The 22,663-nt window shown below is 51.9% G+C and overlaps 8 protein-coding genes across 8 annotated transcripts; 4 read left to right on the forward strand and 4 right to left on the reverse strand.

Annotated features, from left to right (window-relative positions):
• Positions 1-1,566: 1,566 nt before the first annotated feature.
• PSV08DRAFT_409945 (acyl-CoA dehydrogenase/oxidase) lies at positions 1,567-3,252 on the reverse strand. Its single transcript, XM_014226954.2, has 4 exons — positions 2,801-3,252; positions 2,255-2,739; positions 1,825-2,198; positions 1,567-1,771 (listed from the first exon to the last, which is right to left on the reverse strand). The coding sequence occupies exons 1-4, from the start codon at positions 3,128-3,130 to the stop codon at positions 1,629-1,631; spliced, it is 1,332 nt and encodes a 443-aa protein (XP_014082429.1). The 5' UTR covers positions 3,131-3,252; the 3' UTR covers positions 1,567-1,628.
• Positions 3,253-3,764: 512 nt separating this feature from the next.
• PSV08DRAFT_203112 (uncharacterized protein) lies at positions 3,765-6,561 on the reverse strand. The gene is made up of 4 exons (XM_014226953.1): positions 6,377-6,561; positions 5,096-6,322; positions 4,217-5,044; positions 3,765-4,164 (listed from the first exon to the last, which is right to left on the reverse strand). The coding sequence occupies exons 1-4, from the start codon at positions 6,518-6,520 to the stop codon at positions 4,033-4,035; spliced, it is 2,331 nt and encodes a 776-aa protein (XP_014082428.1). The 5' UTR covers positions 6,521-6,561; the 3' UTR covers positions 3,765-4,032.
• A 160-nt stretch (positions 6,562-6,721) lies between these two features.
• On the forward strand, positions 6,722-10,261 carry PSV08DRAFT_371350 (TRAPP trafficking subunit Trs65-domain-containing protein; the record flags this gene model as incomplete). The annotated part of the gene is made up of 7 exons (XM_014226951.2): positions 6,722-6,914; positions 6,985-7,239; positions 7,288-8,401; positions 9,240-9,294; positions 9,344-9,460; positions 9,622-10,140; positions 10,190-10,261. 7 exons carry the CDS (start codon positions 6,722-6,724, stop codon positions 10,259-10,261), a joined length of 2,325 nt encoding a protein of 774 aa, XP_014082426.2.
• A 742-nt stretch (positions 10,262-11,003) lies between these two features.
• Positions 11,004-12,548, forward strand: PSV08DRAFT_300348 (phosphoglycerate kinase). Its single transcript, XM_014226950.2, has 3 exons — positions 11,004-11,088; positions 11,152-11,572; positions 11,625-12,548. Exons 1-3 carry the CDS (start codon positions 11,023-11,025, stop codon positions 12,389-12,391), a joined length of 1,254 nt encoding a protein of 417 aa, XP_014082425.1. The 5' UTR covers positions 11,004-11,022; the 3' UTR covers positions 12,392-12,548.
• Positions 12,549-12,604: 56 nt separating this feature from the next.
• Positions 12,605-13,130, reverse strand: PSV08DRAFT_300371 (DSS1/SEM1 family-domain-containing protein). The gene is made up of 3 exons (XM_014226949.2): positions 12,896-13,130; positions 12,742-12,844; positions 12,605-12,690 (listed from the first exon to the last, which is right to left on the reverse strand). The coding sequence occupies exons 1-3, from the start codon at positions 13,038-13,040 to the stop codon at positions 12,663-12,665; spliced, it is 276 nt and encodes a 91-aa protein (XP_014082424.1). The 5' UTR covers positions 13,041-13,130; the 3' UTR covers positions 12,605-12,662.
• A 430-nt stretch (positions 13,131-13,560) lies between these two features.
• PSV08DRAFT_362481 (outer membrane protein Iml2/Tetratricopeptide repeat protein 39) lies at positions 13,561-16,492 on the forward strand. Its single transcript, XM_066093028.1, has 6 exons — positions 13,561-13,763; positions 13,814-13,831; positions 13,899-13,975; positions 14,037-14,103; positions 14,159-16,106; positions 16,202-16,492. The coding sequence occupies exons 1-6, from the start codon at positions 13,682-13,684 to the stop codon at positions 16,260-16,262; spliced, it is 2,253 nt and encodes a 750-aa protein (XP_065949144.1). The 5' UTR covers positions 13,561-13,681; the 3' UTR covers positions 16,263-16,492.
• A 2,475-nt stretch (positions 16,493-18,967) lies between these two features.
• On the reverse strand, positions 18,968-20,117 carry PSV08DRAFT_300385 (uncharacterized protein). The gene has a single exon (XM_014226947.2). The coding sequence runs from the start codon at positions 19,923-19,925 to the stop codon at positions 19,257-19,259; it is 669 nt and encodes a 222-aa protein (XP_014082422.1). The 5' UTR covers positions 19,926-20,117; the 3' UTR covers positions 18,968-19,256.
• A 478-nt stretch (positions 20,118-20,595) lies between these two features.
• PSV08DRAFT_300403 (phosphatidic acid phosphatase type 2/haloperoxidase) lies at positions 20,596-22,451 on the forward strand. The gene is made up of 2 exons (XM_014226946.2): positions 20,596-21,409; positions 21,469-22,451. Exons 1-2 carry the CDS (start codon positions 20,806-20,808, stop codon positions 22,125-22,127), a joined length of 1,263 nt encoding a protein of 420 aa, XP_014082421.2. The 5' UTR covers positions 20,596-20,805; the 3' UTR covers positions 22,128-22,451.
• Positions 22,452-22,663: the final 212 nt, after the last annotated feature.

The following is a 22,663-nucleotide window of genomic DNA, read 5'->3' on the forward strand; positions in this document are numbered from 1 at the left end:
ACCGCGCTCTATCCGCCGACCGCATTTGACAACACGTGTCGAGTCAGGGTAAAAAGGTGGGGTGTGTCTGGTGTCGTTAAGGCACGACTAGTTGCGCAAGAGACGAGGGCCGATGCGGGATCATCGTGGTAGGGAGCGGAAATGAACATCCAAGGGTCGGCGGCATTGGTCTACCCAGGGCAGACTACCATGACCAAGCCAGACAGCTCTGGAATCCATAGCCGGTGTGCTAGCCGTCTCGGGCGCACGTGAGTTGCATAATAGGCGTCTAAGCTGCGCTGCGCCTTTTTGCCATTTGCTCGCCCAGGTCCATTCCCCCGACGCTGACCCCAATAAAAATCCTGCATTGTGGGCATTAGCGGGCACGGTGTCTACTTTCCACGTACTCTGCTCCTTTGTCTGGTGGGAGCTGACCGCTCCCGGCGACGTGCTGGAGCTGACTGTCGAGCAGTTAGTGTGTGCGTGATGCAAAACAGGTGGCCGCTGATGACGTGAAAGCGGAGGCTAGAATACGGTGGGCGGCCTTGATGCAGTCCATCGGCGTTCGGAGCAAAGGCTCATGCTCTTTGTCCAGCACCTGGGGCGCGGTTGGACGAACAGGAATGGACGAACGAGTGGAGGATGATCGCAAGCCGCCTCCTGCGACGAGAAATTGCGGGGAGCGCCTTTCCTTCTCGGGGAAGTCTCGGGCGACGCCAACCCGTTGAACAGAAGCCCCTTCCACCCTTCCAGATTGCTCCTAGTCGTTTCCCGCCCCGGCACATGCTGCTGCACCTCCTGCATATATATGATTTTTTTTTCATTCGAAATATCGGCGATGCTCCTCCACAGCTTGCTGTCCGAATTATGCACCCTCTGCGGCTCATTCCGAGATACCTGGGGTTATCCTTGACTGAGCGACTTATCCATGAAGAAGACACACGACAGCAATAAGTACTCAAAGCTGCCCAGCCTGACACGAGCGGTCAAGCCCTTCCGGTCTCGACACGCTTGGGTTAATAGGCTATGTGACTTGATCTGCAGGGTACCCGGCTACTAAACGTGCTCTGGTCTATGAGCGCCACGACCGACCGTGGCCGAGAGCTCGGCCGACGACTATATCACAGCCTGTACCCAGAGTCGCACAAGGCACGAGTAGTTCTAGTAGCCCTTCATCGACGCGGCACTATTGCGCAACTCGTATTTATGTGACACACACTGTACTGCCCATGGCACCCACATGCCTGCAACACAACACGATGGACTAGGAATGCTTGCGTTGGAGACGGTGAGCAGTCGAGCGCGAGATCTTGGAACGCACCTGCGGATCCAACGATTCAACCCTCAGGTCCGACTCCGCCTCCGCTCTTGTCCGATCGAAGAAGGGCCGGTCGACGACAATAAACTTCACAAATCAAGATTCCAGGCCTCACTTATCGGTACTTTCACAGCAATGTTGTGGGGTTGACCAGGTGCCCCACGCACGCCCCGATAAGAGCCGGACTTTAGGTGCTGACGTATTCACGGAAAAGTGCTGCAGCCGCTATCCGTGAGCTTCGGAAACACGGGATGAGCAAACACAAAGTGTGGGGTTATGGTTCTGTATCCTAGTAGGCTACAAAACATGACTGCTACTATTACTACATCTCCTATAGCTTTGATGTACCTTGCGGCCTTTCCAAAGCCTTCGTTCTTGCCTGGAAGTTCTTTACCAGCTGTCGGATTCCAAGATCCAGCATAACATCCTCAGAACCACCCGGAATCCTAATACCTGGAACCTCACGGTATATCCCTATCATTTATGTTAATCATTTCCCAAGTGGTTTGGACTTAGTATCCACTTACTCTCAACCAACTCTCCTTGTCCCGACTTGGTGTAGCCATTTCCTCCAAACAGCAGTTGTGCCGTTTGTGCACACTCATTCAGAACGATACCACTTTGCGCCTTGACCATGGCTGTCAAGCCTCCCAGTTCGATATCCGCCTTCGCTTTAGGTAAGTGTACCATTTGGTAAACGAAGCTTTCCACCCATGTCCATTGGGATTCCAGCAAAGCACCAGCTTTAGCAAGGCGGTGTCGAACCACGGCTTGGTTGATCAGCGGCTGGCCAAAAGCTTCGCGTTTCATCACGTATTCCAACGCTGCGGCAAGAGCAACACGAGCCTGACGGGTTGCACCAATGGCAATAGAGAGCCGCTCATGATTGAAGTTGGTCATTCTGTAAGCCATGCAGTTAGCCGTAGAACACACGCAATGTCACAATGTCATGCTTACATGTACTTCATGCCCATTCCCTCCTCTCCAATGAGGTTCTCCACAGGCACTTTGACGTCGTCGAGCTCGATAAATGTCGTTCCCGCGGAAACTTGCCCTCCGACTTTGAGTCGGCGCATGTTTACTCCTGGATATCCCTTCAGAGGCACAACCAGCATCGACAAGCCTGTTGGTCCTGGCCCACCAGTCCTCACGGCCATGGTAGCATAATCAGCCCAAATACCATTCGTAATCCACTTCTTGGTGCCGTTGACAATGTAGTATTTTCCATCCGGTGTCTTCGCAGCTGTTGTGGTGATGTTTGCGACGTCTGATCCAGCTTCGGGTTCGGTAATTGCAATGCAAGCCCGCTTCTTGGCTGTCAATAGTTCTGGTAGGAAGCGCTCTTGTAGCTGCTGATTACCAAATTTGTAGATAGGTGGAACGCCAAACGACATGCCCGTTGTGAGGGAGCCTGGGGGTCCTGCAAGGCCAGATCGAGCCATCTGGCATTTCCATTAGCTACCTTCAAGGCGCCACTTTAGAAACAGGTTTCTCTTCTCGTACCTCGTCAGCGAAGATCATGGTGTGAATATAGTCCCACTCCTCAACCTTCACCACACCGAGAATATCATGGATCCCCAGCTTCTTCAGCCACTCCACCGGCAGAGGCGCTGGAAGCGTGGGCACCAGCATGTTCGCCTTTGCAAACGTCTCGAAGACATGTTCCGGCACCGTCTCAGCCGTATCCCATTCCAGCGCCTTCTCAAGCAAATGCTTATCCACAAACGCGCGACACGCCTTTTGCCATCTCAGATGCGTCTCCTTGTAGTATGGGGACGGAAGCCCAACAATGTACGGTGGCTCGGAAAAGGGGACATATGCAGTGGCCGACATGGTACCGAGTTGATCGCAGACGAAATTCAAACTAAATCTTGGGCTGTTAACGTAAATGACAGGCCGTTTTTCGTGTGCATGTCGCGCTGCGTCGTGTACGAACGACGCGTGCTTATGCGTTCGAAGAGCGGGGAGAGTCTGGGGTAGCTTCGGATGAGCCGAGGTTCCCCAGAATCTGACACAGCTTGTGCAATGTTGTGGACCGACGACGAATCAGCATTGTATGGCCTACCCCTCACGACTGCAATGTAAGAAACAGGAATGATATTAAGGGGGGTTACTTTCTTATAATCAAGTATTAGTAAACTTAACAATTGCGCATCTTCGGTACCCATACCCGGGATGTGGGACAGCCTTACCGAGCTGTCATGACAACCCTGTCCTTGCCATGGCCCTTGCATGTGATTGTTGGTCTGACTCAAGGCTCAAATGTCATTGATCTTACTCTCGCAAATATATCCACAGACAGATTGCTCACCAATAAATAGGTGGACCTATCCCTTGCTCACGTGCTGGACAGAGACAATTGTGCAGTTGCAATCAAATAACAAGTGCATACGGAGAATATGAGGTATACTACACAGATAGCTGTTTATCGGCGCGAAGACCAATGTAATTCAAGAGAAGTGAAAACCAAATTTGTAAAGGAGTGTGATTTTATAGGCTACATCTCTGGTGCACTACAGTACAGGGGCATATGATGAACTACAGTACAGACGTATATGCTACCATGGCCGTAGCTGCTGGAATGAACATTTTGCTCACTCATTCACAAGATGACAGTACTAAAGCCCACTTACTTAGTAATTAAGCCTCGGAGTAAAGGGATTAGGCCCCTTAGTATTTAGGAAGCGACCGTATCGGGTCAACCTCCTACGCGAGGGGTGAATGATGGAAAACTCCTAATCTTCCTCAATCTCGCCTTCCTCGCTTCCACTACGAAGAGCGCGATCTTCTTCTTCCTTCTTGGACGACGGTTCAGGCGCGGGGGTCTTGGACTTGCGATCTGCACCACGGGGAGAGTAGCGTGCACGCTGTGAAAAGTTAGTCATTTCCTGTCAAATGTAACACTGCTTGTTTACATACCTTGGTCTCTCGATCGCGCCTACTAGAACTTTCCTCGCTGTCACGACGGCGTCGGGTCGAGGAAGTGCGGCCGCCGCTGTCGCCGTAGTCAAGCAAACTAACAGTCGCCTCACGAGGATCGGCTCTGCTAACATAAGATCGTTCACGCTCCACTTCACGCTCGCGGCGCTCACGACCATAGTGATCTCCAATAGAGCTTCGACGAGAGCGCTCATACCGATCATCATCTCGGCGGTCGCGACGCGGAAGAGGAGACAGGCCCGTGCTGTCGCTGTTTCTGTAGCGAGCCTCCCTATCTTGCACTGCTCGTCGACGCTCTGCAGCATACGGGTCATGTTCAGGTGAGCGAGTGCGTGTACGATGACGGCGGTGAGAGTCAGAATGTCCACTGCGATACTCACGATCTCGATCACGTCTATCCCTGTCACGGTCGCGATCGTCGCGCCTGCTCCTATCCCGACGATCATTCTCCTTGTCCTTCAATCGGGAGATGTACTTGTCGAACGCCAATTCGCGTAGTGTATCTGATTTCAGTGCGCGGTATTCGTCTGTCTTCTCAACACGGGGACGTACCGCTTCCCAGTCGTCTGATACCGACACTGGTGGATCAAGGTGCTTGATAACAGAGCGAAGCTTGTCTACGGCATAGCGCTCGTTGGACTCCTCGTCTCGTCGTTCTTCTTCTTCGCGTTTCTTCACTTTGTTGAGGACGTAGTTGTAGATGCTATGCATGGACTGTTCGTCAATATCAGCTGTGCGAGGATCTTTTCGCATGACAGTTAGGAATTCTTCGACAGGGGTCGATGTGGTAACCTCGAAACGTTGTTGCTAGGGCTACGGTTAGCGGTGGATTGCATGTAGGTGTAGAGCTAAACTTACCTCTAGTACATCCAAGGCCCGTCGGCGCAGAGTACGGAACTTGCTCTCTTCTTCTTCGAGAGCATCGCGGAATAGATCAAGAGGAGACGATCCGCTTTGTCCAAGCATAGCCGTGTAACGGGCATCTTCTTGGACCAGCTCATGGATGTCTTTCCATTTACTGCCAGCACGTAGCGCGCCTTTGTGCCTGAGTTCGCCAAGTAGCTCTATGAACGCGTCGCGGTTCTTGCGCTCGATGCGGCGTTTGATGCGTCGCTCGGCTTGAACTCGGTCATTGTGCTCACGCTGGAGCTGCCTGATATGCTTCTCAAACTGATCGAGGACATCCAGGCGAGTCAAAGTCTTGAACTTTTCACTCTTGAACTCCTCGTTGCGCTCCAGCTTTTCCTCGGCCGTGTGCCAGCGAGTAAAGGGCTCCAGGTCCAGTGCCTGTAGCAGACTCATGACTTGATCAAGTGCGGATTCTCTACTCGCTTCCTCTTCTTCCTCATGCGCCTTCTTGAGAGAGATGATGTATTCCTCGAACAGGGACCTTCGCTCATTGTCGTCCTTGGCAGAGCGGAAAATGGTCTCGTCTTCGATAATGGGAAGAGCAGTCTTCCAGCGGGTGTAGTATTTGATCTCCGGGTGTGAACGCAGCATCGCAGTAAAATCAGAGCGCAGCTTGGCCTGGCGGTCCTGCTCCTTAAGCTTTTCCTGGGCACGCAACTCTTCGCAATACTTCCGGAACGCCTCCTCACGCTTCTCAGGCTCTGGTATGGCGCGCCAGTTGGGGTCGTGAATACCAGCACGCACAGCCTGCTGCCACGACCAGTCAGGCTGGACCTTGATCTGTTTAAGCACCTTGATGAAAGCAGCCTCGGCCTCGTGGGGCGTGGAAAACTGAAGCTCGGCTCCTGCTGTGAAGCTAATGTTGGGACGATCGCCGGCGAAGCCAGACTCGCGATCCCGGTCTCTATCGTCGCGACGGTCATGGCGGTCGGGACGGTACTCGTCGCGTTCGGGGCGTCTGTTCTCGTACGACGGCGCATTCGAGGGTGGACCCCCCGCCCAGCCAGATGGACCAACTGGGGGAGGTCGCTGAGGCGGCAGGCTCTGCCTCATCTGGTCGATTTTCTGCTGAACAACATCGGGAACAGTCCACGTTGTCTGCTTGGTCTCAATGTGCGCAAAGTATCGTTTGCCATCTGCCCAGTGGGCTGCCCAGCCGGTGCCAGGGAGTGCGCGCTAGTCACATAATTAGCTGCCATTTGACTAAAGAGTCTATGGGAAATATCCTACCTCGACGTCGTCTTTCAACTCGTCGGGCTTCTCCCATGTGGTGAGCTTCGTGATCGTGTTGTAGTAGTATTCCCTGCCATCTGGAGTTTTAGCACTTGTCCAAGTGGAGCCAGACGGCGCCATTGGAGGCGGGTATCCGTTCATTGCGGTGAGACTGCGGCGAGAGGTGATGGAATGTCACGCGTGTGCGTGTCGTCGAGCTGGGTTGCGAAGAAGCTGTGGAAACAACTTATTGCCGCACGGACCTTGTGGCCCGCACGGATCTTGTGGCTAGCGCAGATTACTGGACCCCTAGCTCAGGCACCGGATTCACGTGCCCTCCCTGCTATTCACTTCGACGTTGCCATGGCTGCAGATACGGCCGAAGCGCAGCCGCGTCAAAGCCTCGAATTTGTCGAGAGCTCTGTGCTGGAAGCGGTCGTTCCTGCAAAGTCTGAAATCAACATCAAAACCGCCATCGAGTCTTGGGATGGTGCGGGACATGATGATGATGGGTCCATTCTACCTTTTCTGGAGCAGCGACAGGTGCTTCTCCTCGGTATGTCTCGCCAGCTTACCATTCAATGCATGTCTCTTACTTATGCATAGGCTTCTAGATGAACTACTAGCTGTATATGTCGTCTTTCGAACACCGCTGTTGGAGGACTCTACCTTAAAGGGATATCTTGAAAGATTGGTGGTTAATGTGGAAGCATTCGCCTTCAGCACTGCTCCCCCACCTGAGCAAGACCCAAAATCAGGAACCCCAAAGGAGCTCATTTATTCTGGTACCATCAAGCCGTCAGGTGAGCCTAGCATTGTGTGCCATGGTGAGGGTGACAATGCCCATACCTTTGTCATCTGGAAGGTTGATATATTCATTGGTAAGGTCTGCAGATTACCTAGTATTCGCAGTATCTGATTTCAAATAGCCCGACCTCAGGGCAGGTTTCATAAGCCCGCAGTTTACTTTCAACCCACGGCTTCCTTCAAGCCTGCAGAAAACCCCAAAGAAGATGCACTGGAAGACGATTATCTCCCAAGCCGGGTGCCCGCACCACTGAATCTACTTCAATCATTCGAGAACGACCCTGCTCTCGTAGGAATTCACCCCCGGCTTTCGGCCATGCGCATCAGCAAAGTCACGCCGAGTGCTCCCGTTACAAGAGAAATGGTCCGCCCTATCCGGAATGGCCAAAAGCCTATATTCAGGGTGCTCCCACCGCTCATATGGAGAGTAAGATATTCGAGACTCCATGCATCAGTGAATGATCTGTCTTTGATCGCTTCCTTGGACCTAGAAGTCGCCCAGTTCGCTACATACGATGTTAGAATCAAGGATGTTAGGCTGACATTACATGGCGGCAAAACCAAAGAGTTGAGCACGGAACAAGACGCGACAGTTAGCCACAAGCCTGGCGACCAACTGACGTATCTGTACAAGATTATTCCAGATCTTGCCCCTGACGGAACCCCATCACTTGGAACTAAGGGTCACTATCTGATCCTCAACGTTGAGGCCAATGTCACCATGTCTAGCGATTGCCGGCCGGACATTGCAATTGAATGGAAAACACCCGTCGATTTTGCATCTGAACAAACATCTGGCCATGCCAAGGCTTTTCACCGTCCCAACAGCTCTATGAGTCAAATGACAAACGCATCTAATCTGGATGCTCTTATTGGGTCCGATTCTCAAGATCAGCACGGACATGCACTCTCGAGTAACGAGGTGAATGTCACACTTACGATTTCCGGTCCACCCAGCATTCAAGTTGGCGAGATCTTTACGTGGGACGTATTCATTGTCAACCGATCCGATAAAATGCGAAGGCTGGCAATCTTGGTCATTGTAAAGCGACCAAGGGATGGCGAGAAGAAGCATAGATCACATCCGTCTACATCATCCGTAGGCGGTCCTCGTGTAGAAAGAAGAGAGCTATTTGCAACAGCTGTCACGGATGAGAATGTTGTTTATGCCAAGCAAAAGAGTACAAGGACAGAGACGGCAGATTTGATATGTTTGACGACAGACATACGCGTAGGGTAAGTAAACGTAAGCTGAATGGCTGCGGATCGAGGATACTAATTGCACACAGACAACTTTCGCCTGGGTCTTGCTATACGGCTGATATCAAGTTGCTCGCGCTCACTGCAGGTGTATTGTCGGTCGAGTCCATACGGGTGGTGGATCTGGTTACCAACGAAGCTGTAGACATCCGCGACTTGCCCAGTGTTGTCGCTGTGGCGCCATGAGTCTGTTCTAGAAGCCATTATACACAGGTCATCCTTCCAAGCATTATTGAAGATTGAATGTATTATGGAGTTTTGCCTGTCTTGAATGCATGTCTGTAGCAGCCCATGATGCTACTTGTGAAGTTGGTGAATGCTAGGATCACTTGCTCCCTCAGTAAGTGTGCCGAGATATCCGGTGTTGTGTCGGTCCATACTATGGAACCTTACGTGAATAGACGGTGAGGCATCAGACGCACATAGGTAATGAATAGAAATTTGTAGAACGAGCCTGCAGCCGCTCGGAGCTGGGCTGGTTCCAGTTGATGCCTGTCCCTTGGTCTATGAAAGCCGTCATTGGTCGCGGCGCGTGAAACTCTCCGCCACTGCACCATGATCATTCGTGCATCAACCCCAGGCAGGCTGCGCCTTCTACCCCCTCATACTGGTAGACTGCTCTTCTGCTCACAAAAGCATCCTTATCCGCCTACAGCCTTCCCAGCCTGTGTCATACAGCCTTGAGAGATAGAAGAGGGTCACTTATCGCTGCACACGGACCTTCGGCTGCGTTTCAGCAACGTCATCGGGCGCCATCTGCGAGCAACGCTACACCTAGAGCTTTTTCACGGGACCCAGCACTTACCATGAACAGCACCAGACACAGACTGCTTTACCAGCTAAACAGTCGCTGGATCTACGGAAAGATTGTGAGCGAAACTGCCGACAACCGCCTGACCATCTGCTGACAGCGACCAGCCGCTGCTCCATTCGATTGTCTTTCTTTTGCAAATGGCTGCCGTGAGTCTGCTCACGCGCAAGTACAACCAGTACTATGCAGCGCGACCAGTCCTCACCACCATGATCACCAACGCCGTATGTGCCCTCCTCCGCTCCCCGTAAGACTTGCGCGCATTGCGACCCCCGTATCGCACACAGTCGCCACTCCGAACCATGCGACCGTTGCATCTGTTTCGACGTCAATCTCGAATACATACATAAGGGATATACAAAGCAGGAACTAACAGTGATACCAGGTGTTGGGTGGTATTGCGGACACAGTAGCGCAAACACTGACTGCTGTGCGAGAGCGCGCCGTTCGCAAGAAGGGTGGCCCAGCTAAGGACGACTTCCTGGCGATTGAGATCCATGACCTTGACAAGCGCAACCCCTTCAACGAGAACGATCTCATTCCCGACTCGAAGAAACTGCCGCCGCCCTTTGATTTCGAGCGCACCACCAGGTTCATGTCGTACGGTTTCCTCATGTCGCCCATCCAGCACAGGTGGTTCAGGTTCCTGTCCGCCACATTCCCCGTTACAAAGACTGCTACATGGATGCCGGCATTGAAGCGTGTGGCTTTTGACCAGTTCCTGTTTGCTCCGGTTGGTCTGGCTGCATTCTTTACCTTTATGACAATTGCCGAGGGCGGCGGTAAGCGAGCCGTGCAGCGTAAGTTCCAAGATGTCTATGTGCCTGCGCTCAAGGCCAACTACATGGTCTGGCCAGCAGTACAAATCATCAACTTCCGTGTCATGCCCATTCAATACCAGATTGTGAGTTGCCCGGCCTCGAAAAACTCAGGTGAGACTAACACTCTGCCAGCCTTTTGTATCCAGTGTGGGTATTGCCTGGACTGCTTACCTTTCCCTGACCAACTCCGCCGAAGACGCCTAAGTCTCTCCAACTACACAAACAGACTTCCCTTGTACAACTATCATGGAAACACATGAGCTGGATCACGATGATCTTGATTTGCTGCCATTGACCTTTCTGTGCATCTCTACAATCGAATGGGCATTTGCGCGGCGTTGGGTCTGTCGACCTTTTGTTCAGAGGAGCTAGGGTTCGCGTATACAACTGTCAACTAGATCAGAATGAAATGCTATTTCCATTGTCTTTTAATATTTGTTGAACATGAGGGCATTTCGTAATGACTCTGTTTAGTTTGAAACGCTAATGATACTCGGGACCATCAATGTACCGTCGGAGAGCGAAAGGAAATGCTAGGAACTGCAAGCTCTTGTAGCTGCTGCTCTCCGAAACCAGCCGTCACTCTCGGCCGCGGGGGAGGGGAGCCTCACTCACGCGTCCTGCGCGGTACAAGGACAGCTAAAACATTTTACTCTGGCTAACAAGGCTTGGCTTTAGTCACGCCGGTTTTCTTTTTGTGGTTCGATAAGGAGCAAGAAGCTTTGCATGCAGTAGAGGAGGAACTTGTGGACTGACTGCCCCGCTGCAACCACCCCCACCAAGCTTAGCTACATACTACAACCCAGACCAAACACCACCCGTTCCTCTCCTCCTTCCTTAGTCCACATCTTCTCCTGTAAGTGAGCCCCCAAAACGATGTAGATTACCAATTGCGCCCGAATTCAAACTGCTTAAGAGCAAGAGCTTTACTGATGCGCCATCACAGGACACTCCCTACACACGTCATGTCTCTCTCCAACAAGCTATCGATCGCCGACGTCGATCTGAAGGGCAAGCGTGTCCTGATTCGAGTAAGGCAATCTCATGATTTTTTGTACAATTCAGAGGTCATATCTAACCCTGACGGCCTCTAGGTCGACTTCAACGTCCCTCTGGACGCCGACAAGAACATCACCAACAACCAGCGCATAGTCGGCGCACTTCCCACAATCAAGCACGCTATCGATAATGGCGCCAAAGCCGTCATCCTCATGTCCCACCTTGGCCGACCAGACGGAAAGCCAAACGCAAAATACAGCCTCAAGCCGGTTGTTGCCGAGCTGGAGAAGCTCCTTGGCAAGAGCGTTACCTTCACCGATGACTGCGTTGGCAAATCGGTCGAGGATACTGTCAACAGCGCCAGTGGAGGTCAGGTCATTCTCCTAGAGAACCTGCGCTTCCACGCTGAGGAGGAGGGCAGCTACAAGGACGACGAGGGAAAGAAGCAAAAGGTAGACAAGAGCAAGGTCGACGAGTTCAGGAAGGGTTTGACTGCTCTGGGCGACGTCTACATCAGTAAGTGATACAATGAGTGCTTTGGTGGAAACACATGGCTAACCGTTCACAGACGACGCTTTCGGCACTGCTCATCGCGCGCACAGCTCCATGGTTGGTGTCGACCTTCCACAAAAGGCCTCTGGCTTCCTTGTCAAGAAGGAGCTTGATTACTTCGCAAAAGCACTCGAGGAGCCTAAGCGACCTTTCCTTGCCATCCTTGGTGGTGCAAAGGTCTCTGACAAGATCCAATTGATTGACAACCTGCTTGGCAAGGTCAATAGCCTAATCATCTGCGGAGGCATGTCCTTCACCTTCAAGAAGACTCTTGAGGGCGTCAAGATTGGTAACAGCTTGTTCGATGAGGCTGGCAGCAAGACCGTCAAGGACCTTGTCGAGAAGGCAAAGAAGAACAATGTCAAGATTGTGCTGCCCGTCGACTATATCACTGCCGATAAATTTGACAAGAACGCCAACACTGGCTATGCTGAGGATAAGGACGGCATTCCAGATGGCTGGATGGGTCTCGACTGCGGAGAGAAGTCGATCAAGCTCTACAAGGAGGCCATCGACGAGGCGCAGACCATCCTCTGGAACGGTCCTGCTGGTGTGTTCGAGTTCGACAAGTTCGCCGCTGGTACCAAGGCAACACTTGACGCCGCTGTTGACGCCGCGCAGAGCGGCAAGATTGTCATCATTGGTGGTGGTGACACTGCTACTGTGGCGGCCAAGTACGGTGTAGAGGACAAGCTCTCCCACGTCTCAACCGGAGGAGGCGCGTCGCTTGAGTTGCTCGAGGGTAAGGATCTGCCCGGTGTCTCCGCCCTGTCAAGTAAGTAGAACAGTCACTCAAAGAGGTGAATGATGGCTCAAGAATAGGGAAGGTATATCTTCGAAGTTATGATGATGTAGCTATATAGCTCTTTGCGGTTTCAATATTGATGAACCATGCTTCGATTGCCGTTTTTTGTTTGTAGCTTCAGACATGCTGTGATGCTTTTTGTGGTATGACCTGACCGCTCAGACCGCGTCGTACTACACCCTCTATTGCCCACCATCGCCGCTTTTCGGTGGAATGCTATCGTGTCGTAACATCGTGGTGGTGTGTTGCTCATTTGCCCAGCTTCTTCAGCTCCTCCCTGTATGCTGTCAGCTCTGGCACTACGTAATGTCAAACATAGCCCTCTTACCTCAGCTGCACTGCGAAGTCGTCGTTCGTGTCATCATCATCCCAGCTCTCCTCCCACAGGTGTGTGTTGCCGTTGGGGATCTGGGTCTCCTCTTCTGTCCAGTCTGGCCCTAACCGTTAGCTAACCCTACAGCCAACTTATCTTGCTGCCCTACCTTCGACAGGAAAGTCCTCAAACTCGTCGTCCTCCTCCAGTTGTGTCGCGGGCTTCTTCTCCGGTGCCAGCGGTTGCTCGCCGTTCTTCGAGTCGTTGGCCACAGCCTTCTTCATATCATTGCTTCCTTGCGCTGAGCCGGACATGATGTTGGATCTGAGTAGGGCGATTGGTGCTGCAAAGTAATCTCCAAGTATCTGGATCGATGGGTGGGGATGAGTTAATGTTTGTGCTTCAGTAGTCTTGGTAGTAGTCGCGGCTCTAGCATCGGCGGCGACGGCGGAGGCGGGCAACTTACCCGCAGATCTAAGCATCACGTGATGCTCATTGAAACTCCGGTTCGCGTTTTGTGGGTGGCATTTTAACTCTCCAGCTGTACCCGCTGCTTGGCTTCCCAGGTACAACATGTCTGCCTAGAGGAGCTAAATCCTTTTTTCCAGGCTACCCATTACTATATTTGTAACACTTGGGTGTAAGCATGCGTGGGCTTGCGCAGGCGAAATGTACCAATGCCTATCTGACCCGCCGGCAAAGAGCATGACGTACTGCGTTTAGCTCCGACGCATTAGGCGCGTTTGTCTGGATGGCTTACTAGGTTAATGCATACATAGATGCCCGCTCATCGCGTTTGCTGGGGCTATCTCGCTGTCCGCGGACCCTTGTAATATACTATACTTTCTCTCTCCCTCTCCGCCCTTAGCTTTTGCTCCGTTTTCCCTTTCCCTACTTCTCTGCTGGCTAGGCTTTTATCTTCTCCCCCGCCTACCAGACTTTGTTTTTAGCCAACATGTTCAAAGTCGGTGGGTGGCTCAAGGGCCATACGCCTGGGCATTCGAAGAGTCTGGACTCTTTAGATGAGTTTGCACAGAGTGAGGCTTGTGGTATTCGTGAGGCAGAATAGGTTGCTGACGCTCGGTAGTTCAGGAAGCTATGGGTGGTAGGAATCCTACGGATCGTCTGCTTCAGGCAATGTGGCATACAGGACTAATGGTGTGCCAACGTAGCTGTTAACTTTATCATGGCCGACGATATCGAAAATGCCGAAATTCACCTTAACAAGGGCAGTTCGCCATTTCACCAGGTATGTATCAACGTTCAACTTGCAGATATGTTACATGTAGTGCTGAGCTTATAAACTACAGCTCGGAGCTGGTGTATGTGTCTTCATAAGGGCAACGTTGGGTTTTGAACCGGAAATCGTCCGCGAAGGTCTCGTCAAATGCCCATTCCCGGTCTTCCGGAATTAGACTGACATGGAGCATAGCCGCCAATGCCTTGTATGTAGCCGAAAACTCAGCCTACGAGCAACATCGACGCGCTAGCAAAGACCCAAACTCGTATCGGTCGTCGATCTACCCCCCGGGTACTGAATATGTGGTATGCATGGCGGAAGCACAGTTGATGAGTGCGGTTGTGGGCGTGCTCAACGAGAGTTTGACCGAGGCCATCAAGAGTTTCTACAAGCTGAGAAAAGCATATATTGCGTTGGAGGGTGTGATACAGAATGAGAAGAACTTCCTCAAGGAAAGAAGTACAAGCAGTCTCAACTCGGCAGGGTCGGGTGTCTCTTCAAAAGACGGATCAGGCCCTTCGAGTTTGAAGAGTAGCAAGGTTCAGGACTCCAAAGCTGCTGCATCTGCAAACGCATCTGCCGCAGGCTCGACGTCCGATCTCAAACAGACTACGACGATTACCCCGGAGACAAAAAAGGCCGCAAACGACGACAACGACGATGATTTTGAATTTGTGGACGCTGCAGAAGACCGACCGGACGTTGTCACACCTTTGGAATATACAGGCCACATCAATGTCCCTGTTGACAAGAATGCTTTAGTGGAATTGGAAAGTGCTCAAAACAGTGTTGACGTGAAATCTAGTTCGGCACCGGATCTGCCTGCGGCGGGAGAAACATCGTCTTCCTCAATGCCAAACGCCATCGAATATTTTGAGCAGCTCACACTAAGCGATGAGGGCGAGGACATTGCTTCCTTTAGTAATCATCCAGTAGATACGTTTGTTCTGTCTGGATCCAACTTTTGTTTTGGAATGTTACTACTCATTCTCTCATTTATACCGCCCTCGTTTGCTACCTTGCTGAAAGTGGTCGGCTTCAAGGGTGACCGGGATCGAGGCATGAGGATGCTGTGGCAGGCGACCAAGTTTCACAATATCCATGGGGCTATGGCTGGTGTGGTCCTGATGGGATATCTAAATGGGTTTACAAACTTTTGCGACATTCTCCCATCGCAAGGTGAGGGCGCATATCCCAAGGAGAAATGCAAGGCTTTGCTCCGCTATATGCGCGAGAGATATCCTCAGAGTCATCTGTGGCTTCTCGAGGAATCACGAATGCTGGCATCTGAGAAAGAGCTCGAAAAGGCTGTTCAATTCATAGCTGAGGCAGGCGAGACAAAGCTCAAACAGCTCGAGGCCCTGAGCTGGTTCGAACGTAGTCTCAACAACATGTACATGCACGACTACGAGGCCGCTGCCGCTGGGTTCGAGAAATGCGTTACCCTGAACAACTGGAGTCACGGACTATACTACTACATCATTGCCGCCTCCTACATCGAACTGTACCGCAAAAACAAGACCACAAACCCCACCGAAGCAAAGAAGTACGGCGAAAAGGCCGAAGAAATCATGCAAAAGGTAATTCCTAACACGGGCAAAAAGAAGTTCATGGCCCGCCAACTCCCCTTCGACGTCTTCGTCAGCCGCAAGATCCAGAAATGGGAAGCCCGCGCCAAAGAATGGAAGTGCGCCCTCATCGACGCCGTCGGCATCTCCCCCATTGAAGAAATGATATATTTCTGGAACGGCTACAAACGCATGCGCAACGACCACCTCACCGGCTCGCTCGCCAACCTTGCCTGGAGCGAATCCCCCGCCAACCCGTACTGGGACAAGGAGAGCATTGACGAGAAAGCCATACTGCATGTTCTCCGCGCTGCTACGCTACGCAATATGGGGCAGCCGGCTGAAGCCAAGGCTCTTCTTGAGAAGGAAGTGTTGTCGGTGGATCGCACGCTGCTGACTGGGGGACTGAAAGACAATTGGACAGCGCCGTGTGCACGGTACGAAATGGCGGCGAGTATATGGCGCGAGGCGGATGCAGAGGGCCATCCTGAGGGGCATGTTGAGGCGTTGGGGCAGTGTAGGGATTGGTTGGATGAAGTTACGAAGTGGGGAAGTTATGACTTAGATGCCAGGTACGTTTTTTCTTTCTGTCTTTCTTTCTTTCCCGACCCTTCTTGTGGTGGTGGTGGTTGCATGGTACGTGGACTAATACTTTTGTTGCAAATAGAATCGGAATCAGGATTACGACTGCGAAGGAGACGCTGAGGAAGTACGGGATTCAGTGTTGATTATGGCAGGCGGGGGGTAATGGCATATCGGAAGCTGGTATAGACTGGGACGCGCGGGTGGGTGTTAGAATACTACGTCATATGTGGGGAAAATCAGGTACATATTAAGTAGTGTGTACATATATGCAAGGTGATTGCTGCACGACATTCTCGTATTACTATGTATTATCTTGGAAATGGCGGCGATTAGATAAGGGTGGCGATTCGTCCTTTTTTTGTTTTAACAAACTTACTCAGCTTGCCAAAAAAAAAACTTCTCCATCTTTTTTTTTCAATACATTACAATAGTAGAATTTACCTGTAAAGAGGCAAGAAATCCCAAAATTTATTAACGGCTTCAACTGTAAATAGACGGCTACTCTCTTCCTGGTTTCCCGTTTTTTTTTGACCCACCTTTTTCTCTTTCTTTCTGCTACGCCACAATTTCCCAAATGGGTAATTAACACCTAAATGATCGAGTATAGGGACGCGGGTGGGGCTGTATTGTTTTACTTTTTCTCCTGCCTCTTCTTCCCAACAATTCCCATGCCTCATCAATTTGATTAATTTGCTTTTTTTGCCTCGATCCCTTACACGTATACCTACACAGGACTGTAACAGGATATATGTATACGTATATTTCAATTTGCAGTCTGAGTTGTTTAGGGAATTATTTAGGGGATATGGTGTTACGTTGTGGAGTTTGTTTGTTTTGGGATTAAGGTTTCAAGGGTAGGGGGGTGCGGGCCGGGTCGTAGGTGTTTGGGGCGAGTTGTTCAGGAGGTGGAGGTAGTAGTAGTATTGGTTTTACGTCCTAACGAAGCCTCCCAGGGGGCATAGGGACGGGCGAAGCCTGGGGCTTACAGTGGTTGCGCACTGCCCAGTTACACCTATTCTACGAAACTATATGGTTGGGTTCTTCTCCTCCTCGCCCCGCCATTTGGGTGATTCTGAGTGGTGTCAGTGGGGGGTACCCTTCTGTTCTGTGCCACCGTTGTGGCTGAGGAGGTGGAGGTAAGTGGTGGTGAAGGGCGGGCTAACTGGATAGAGAGGTTACTCCCGTTTTAATTTCCTCATGTGGATGAAGAGGTTCTCGTGTGGGGAGTGAGAGGATGGGGCTCTTTTGTGGATGGCTTGGTTGGTGCCAAGGTGGGTTTGTGGATGCGGCTCATGGTTAGTCTTTGCCACATCCAAATGTTGAACGTGGCTTCAGGTTATGGTTTCCTGGGTGAATTGACTTGCTTTGTGTATCAGTTTACAATGAATTGAGTTGTTTGGGGTATAATCGGGGGCCTGAAGATAGAATATAGACATTAATGCCTGAAGATAGAATATAGACATTAATCATGCAATAAGTTCACATCATATAGGCAAACACCACATAGGAGTCAGACTACGTAGAATCACAATAATGGCAGTAACTGCAACACCATGAGATGGACCAATGATCCACCCTCACGACCTTCTGACTCTTACCATCCCACTACCGCCGAACTCAAAGTACAAAGGCACATGTTGTGCTGAGCAAGCATTGTGTAAGCGTGGTCAACCCCAGTTCACAAGCAGCAAAAAACCCACTGTACAGACCGAACAGCGCCGAAAAAGCAGCGTATTTGACCGACTAGAATCAACACATTTTCAGATTCCCTTCCGTTTGCAGTAAACAACCAAGTGGTTGGAAATATCAAAGGGGGGAGGGTGGAGCACGGGGGCAGAGGGCAGGGCAGAGGAAGAGGGGGGGCCTGAACGCATCAGTGGCGATGTAAATCGGCCGAGGCGGCGTGGGCTTAGTTTTGTTTTTTGTGCCGAAAAGAGAGGACTCGAAGGAAAAAGAAGGAGAGAAGAAAAGGCCGACGCCGATGGCGACCGATGCCGTCGGCGCGAATGTGAGCCATAGAAGGGTTCGAGGTGGGCCCAAGAGGGAAATACGTCCGACAGAGAAAGTCCGAAGTAATGCGACTGCAATCAACGGGCGGGTTGTACTGAGATTGGACGTCGTTTTTGCCGTTAAGGGTAGGTTTGGTAAGACTGTGACTTGGGCAGGTGCCCGGGGATAGAGCGGAGATAAGAGGCGTGATGCAAGAAGCGCCTCTGCTGAGTCAAGCTCTTGAGGCAAATGCCTGGGTGATCTTGTTGCTCTGACTCAGGTTGTGGGTTGGTGATGGGCATGATGGTTGACATGCACCCCTGCATAGTAGCCCAGGGACTGCGCTTATCGACCTTGTGTACTGTAGTAAGTACTACTACGACAGTATATACTGGCTTCTGTGCAGCAGTTTTGAGATAGCATCGACTCTCGCCCAACACCACGAGGCGTAAGAATAGCCACCATGAGATTAAGCGCCCAACCCACACAATCTCACAGTCTCTACGATAAATAAGTACTCACGGAGTCATAACCCTTTTCAGACACTCGATTTGTGAATCGTGCAGAGTGGAGTACAAGTATCGCCGGTTTCACGGGGCCGTGATTAACCCGGACCTGGCCAATCGACAACGGGGCCGTATCCGATAGGTCGGGTATAGGACTAAGGTTACAGCAAGATGCTGAACATATTGGCCCGACACCAGTGACACAAGGGAAATAGAGTTTGGCGAGGGCTCGTGAGGCTGTTAGTTGATAGTATCAGTCAGGGCAGGTTGATTGGTGTTGCTGGGATGATTTGCGTCCAGGCGTGCTGGCGACCTGACGTGAGAATGCAGGATGCGGGGGAGATGCGGGGAGATGAAGGGCCACGAAATCAAATTAGAGCAGTACCTGGATGAGGAAAGGACATGGTGAAACAGCTTGCTTTTGTGATGTATTGGAACTACTTGGATGGTCTGGACTCTTCTCCAGTCACGCAGTGGGACATGTCGGGGCCTCCCTCATTCTGGCTCGACAATGACCGGCGGGGCTTGTCGCTGGCATACTTTGTGGGAATCCCTTTTGCATCTCTTCTAGGACGCCTTCCAAGCATGTCACGTGTGGTTGGCTGGTGCGGCGGTGGCTGCTGCTGTGGTTTGTTGTCGTTCTCAGTCGACCCTTCTCTTTACGCTTCTTCCTCCATCCTCACCCCCAATGCCACTGACAACATCTTGCACCAGCTCCCTCAGTTGGCTCTGCACCTCCTCCGAGTTGTAGTCGTCTCTCGCCGCCAATTCTTCAATCCGCCGCCGTATCTCCGGATCTGGCGCCTCAGCGGCATCTTCGTCCATAGTGCCCATATTGACCTTGACACCACCGGGTAATGGCGGCGGGGGGTGTACACTCTCAGTTTCTACAAGGCCCGCCGGCATTGGCTCAGAGCCAGTTCTCCGACTCCTCAGGTACTGGTAGACTTCGTGTGCCTCGCCTTCTTCCTCGCCAATCTTGTCTTCGGCCGTTTGACCCTCGCCATTGCGAATGCTGGTGTCTGCACCCAGCTCCTCGACCAGGCATTTTGCGACTTCAATTTTTTCGGCTGCAAAGAGGGGTGTTTCGCCGTCCTCGTCTAGAATGTTGACGTCGGCATTGAACTTCTGAATCAGGTCGCGCAGCACGGCGAGTTGGTTGTAGGAGGCGGCGGCGTGGACCAAAGAGTAGCCATGAGCATCGCGCGCCGAGGCAAGTTGCGGGTGCTGCACCAGCGACGTGAGGATGGACTGCGGGCGGGTGTCGATGAGGTTGAGCAACAGGTCAATGGTTGGCGGCGGTAGCGCCATGGTGGGCTGGATGCGCTTGTCTGACGATGGCCGGCTTTCGGGCGCGCTGGATGTCCGTATCTGTCCGTATTCGGACGCAGGAGACGCAGTCGCTGGGGCTGAGCCTCGGTGCTGCACGACTGACTGTACCGTGCGTATTCGTCTGCCTATAGGCACAACACAACTCCGGGCCAGCCCTAACAGCTAAGAAAAACCAAGCGCAAAGGATGACGTGGGCGGAGGTGCGGAGACTTCCCCCCTACCGTCGCAAATCATGTCCTCGACTATACCCTGGCCGTCCTAGCACCCGCATCCCGACAGCCATTGTCATCATCATTCTCATGACCATCATCATCACTCCACGTATGGCAATAGTGTACTTGTAGCGTACGTCCATGTCCGGCCGACGTCCAGCCTGAGCGCATACGCCAGTACGCCGGCGCAAACGCAATAGGCTGGCAACGCTCTGGGCGCCTGCTGAGACGCCGCCGTGTCCATTCAGGCCACCGCCTCGAGCCCTGCCCTCACAGCCTCAAGCCGTCCCGCTGGGCACTTGGCAATTATCGCGTGCCCTCTTGCCTGACCCCTTGAACCTTCACTCCGTCATTTGTGATCTCTCAATCACCATATTACTCGCCCATGGTAACACCATTCATGCTTGCTCCCGCTCCACACTACACACGTCAAACTACGCTTGCTTTTCTTGTCGGTGACACGCACTAGCACTTCAAATCATACACAAAACACTCGACACTCCCGCCAAGATCAACAAGTTCAAAGCACCCGTCCATGCGCCTGTCAGTTTGAGCCGTCTGCAACATCTGACACTCGCACTACTTGGTTATAATCATCTACCTCCATAACCCTCTACTTCGTTGGCATCGTACACATTCTTTCGAGCATGGTAAACATGCAGGCCTTCAACGGAATTAGCAGACCGTCGGCACGACTGGTCGCATCCTACATCTTTGACTGGATCGTCATCATCGCCATCGCAGCCGTGGCTGCCGGCTGGGAGTATGTCGAACCCTTCCGCCGTCCTTTCTCACCCGTCGACCTCAACATTTCATATCCCTACCAGACGAGCGAGATGATACCCACCTGGCTTCTGGTTATTGTTTCACTCGTTGCGCCTGCTGGCATCATCATGGTAGTATGTCTCGTCTTCGTTCCTGGACCCACGGCCGAGCGTGGAACACCAAAGGCGCTTATTTGGAGGAGGAAGCTCTGGGAGTGGAACACGGGTTGGATGGGCCTGGCGCTTTCACTTGCGACGGCCTTTTTGATCACTCAGGGCATGAAGAACTTGTTTGGAAAGCCGAGGCCAGACCTGCTGTCGAGGTGCAAGCCAGATCTCAATCGCATCGCCGACTTCGCCATAAACCCCGTTGTTGGAGACATTTTTGATCCAGCCTGGGTACTCGTCACTTCTGGCATTTGCACTCAGACAGACAATGATCTCCTCAAAGACGGCTTCAAGTCTTTCCCAAGTGGACACTCCAGCTGTAAGCCATTTTTCGCGCTCCTGTTGCCGATGAGCTTTTGCTAATTCATACTCCTTCAGTTTCATGGGCTGGTCTCCTCTACCTCACTCTCTTTCTGGCTTCCAAATTCAGCGTCGCCATCCCCTTTCTTCCACCCCGTCCCTTCTCAACAAACCCAGCCCACACTTCGGCCGTCACCCCATCCAACCTCAAGAAGCAAGCCACGCTGCCAGTGCATAAGCAAGACACTTCTATTTCATCCGCAGCCTACAGCGACGATGCTGTAGTCCCCATTCGCTACCAAAATGCCGCGCCGCCTGTATACACTCTGGTCCTCATTCTCGTGCCTATTGGCTCTGCTATTTACATTACTAGCACACGCTACACCGACTACCGCCACTTTGGCTTCGATATGCTGTTTGGCACATTGATCGGCGTAACCTGTGCGTGGTTCTCATTCCGCTGGTACCATCTCCCCGTCACGCGAGGTGCGGGCTGGGCCTGGGGACCACGAAGCTACGAGCGTGCATGGGGCATTGGCGTAGGCAGGGGTTCTTACGTTGGCACAGAGGGATGGAGCAAGGCGGGTGCAAGCGCAAGGAGGAGGACAGATGCCCAAATGGGTGCACACAGTGTGGACGACAGCGAATTGGGCGTCCTGAACCATAATGGTGTGCCACATGCTGGAAACCCACCCAGCTCAAGGCCTTCAAGGGGCGGTGCTTCCCGTGATATGTAATCCCGTTTTTTGTTTTCCACTCAGGACGTTGTATCAATTTTTAATGTCAAAACAAGTCTAATGAGACACGGCATGACGGTCACTCATTTTTCTAGCAGCTTAGACTGTCTTTACTGCACTTTGTACATAGAAAAGTATCATACCCATCTGCTTTTACATTTTTCTTCTGCCACCACAATAGACTGTAATTTTTGGAGACCACAGCATTGGTTATGCTATCGTTTGTCGTATTGATGCTGTCAACTCTCTACTACTAACAAACATTCCTCTCCTCTCGCAAATACCAAGTAGCAGTATATGTAATTCAAACAAACAATTGCCACCACTTTTTGCACCCAATCACCATCCACAACCAACAACTCCTGTATCGTGATATGTAGTCATAGTTGCATAGGCTTCTAGTGCCAACCTCAGCAAAACTAGATCCCTCCTTCCGTCACTCGCTTTACCTTATCTACGTATACGACACACTGATGCTTTCCTGCATTAGCCCAAACCCCCCCACACACACACTTATGCATACACAACCCCAGATC

Source organism: Bipolaris maydis, assembly GCF_028858645.1.
Source record: "Bipolaris maydis strain C4 unplaced genomic scaffold PSV08scaffold_7, whole genome shotgun sequence".
In the NCBI taxonomy this organism is placed as follows: Eukaryota; Fungi; Ascomycota; class Dothideomycetes; order Pleosporales; family Pleosporaceae; genus Bipolaris; species Bipolaris maydis.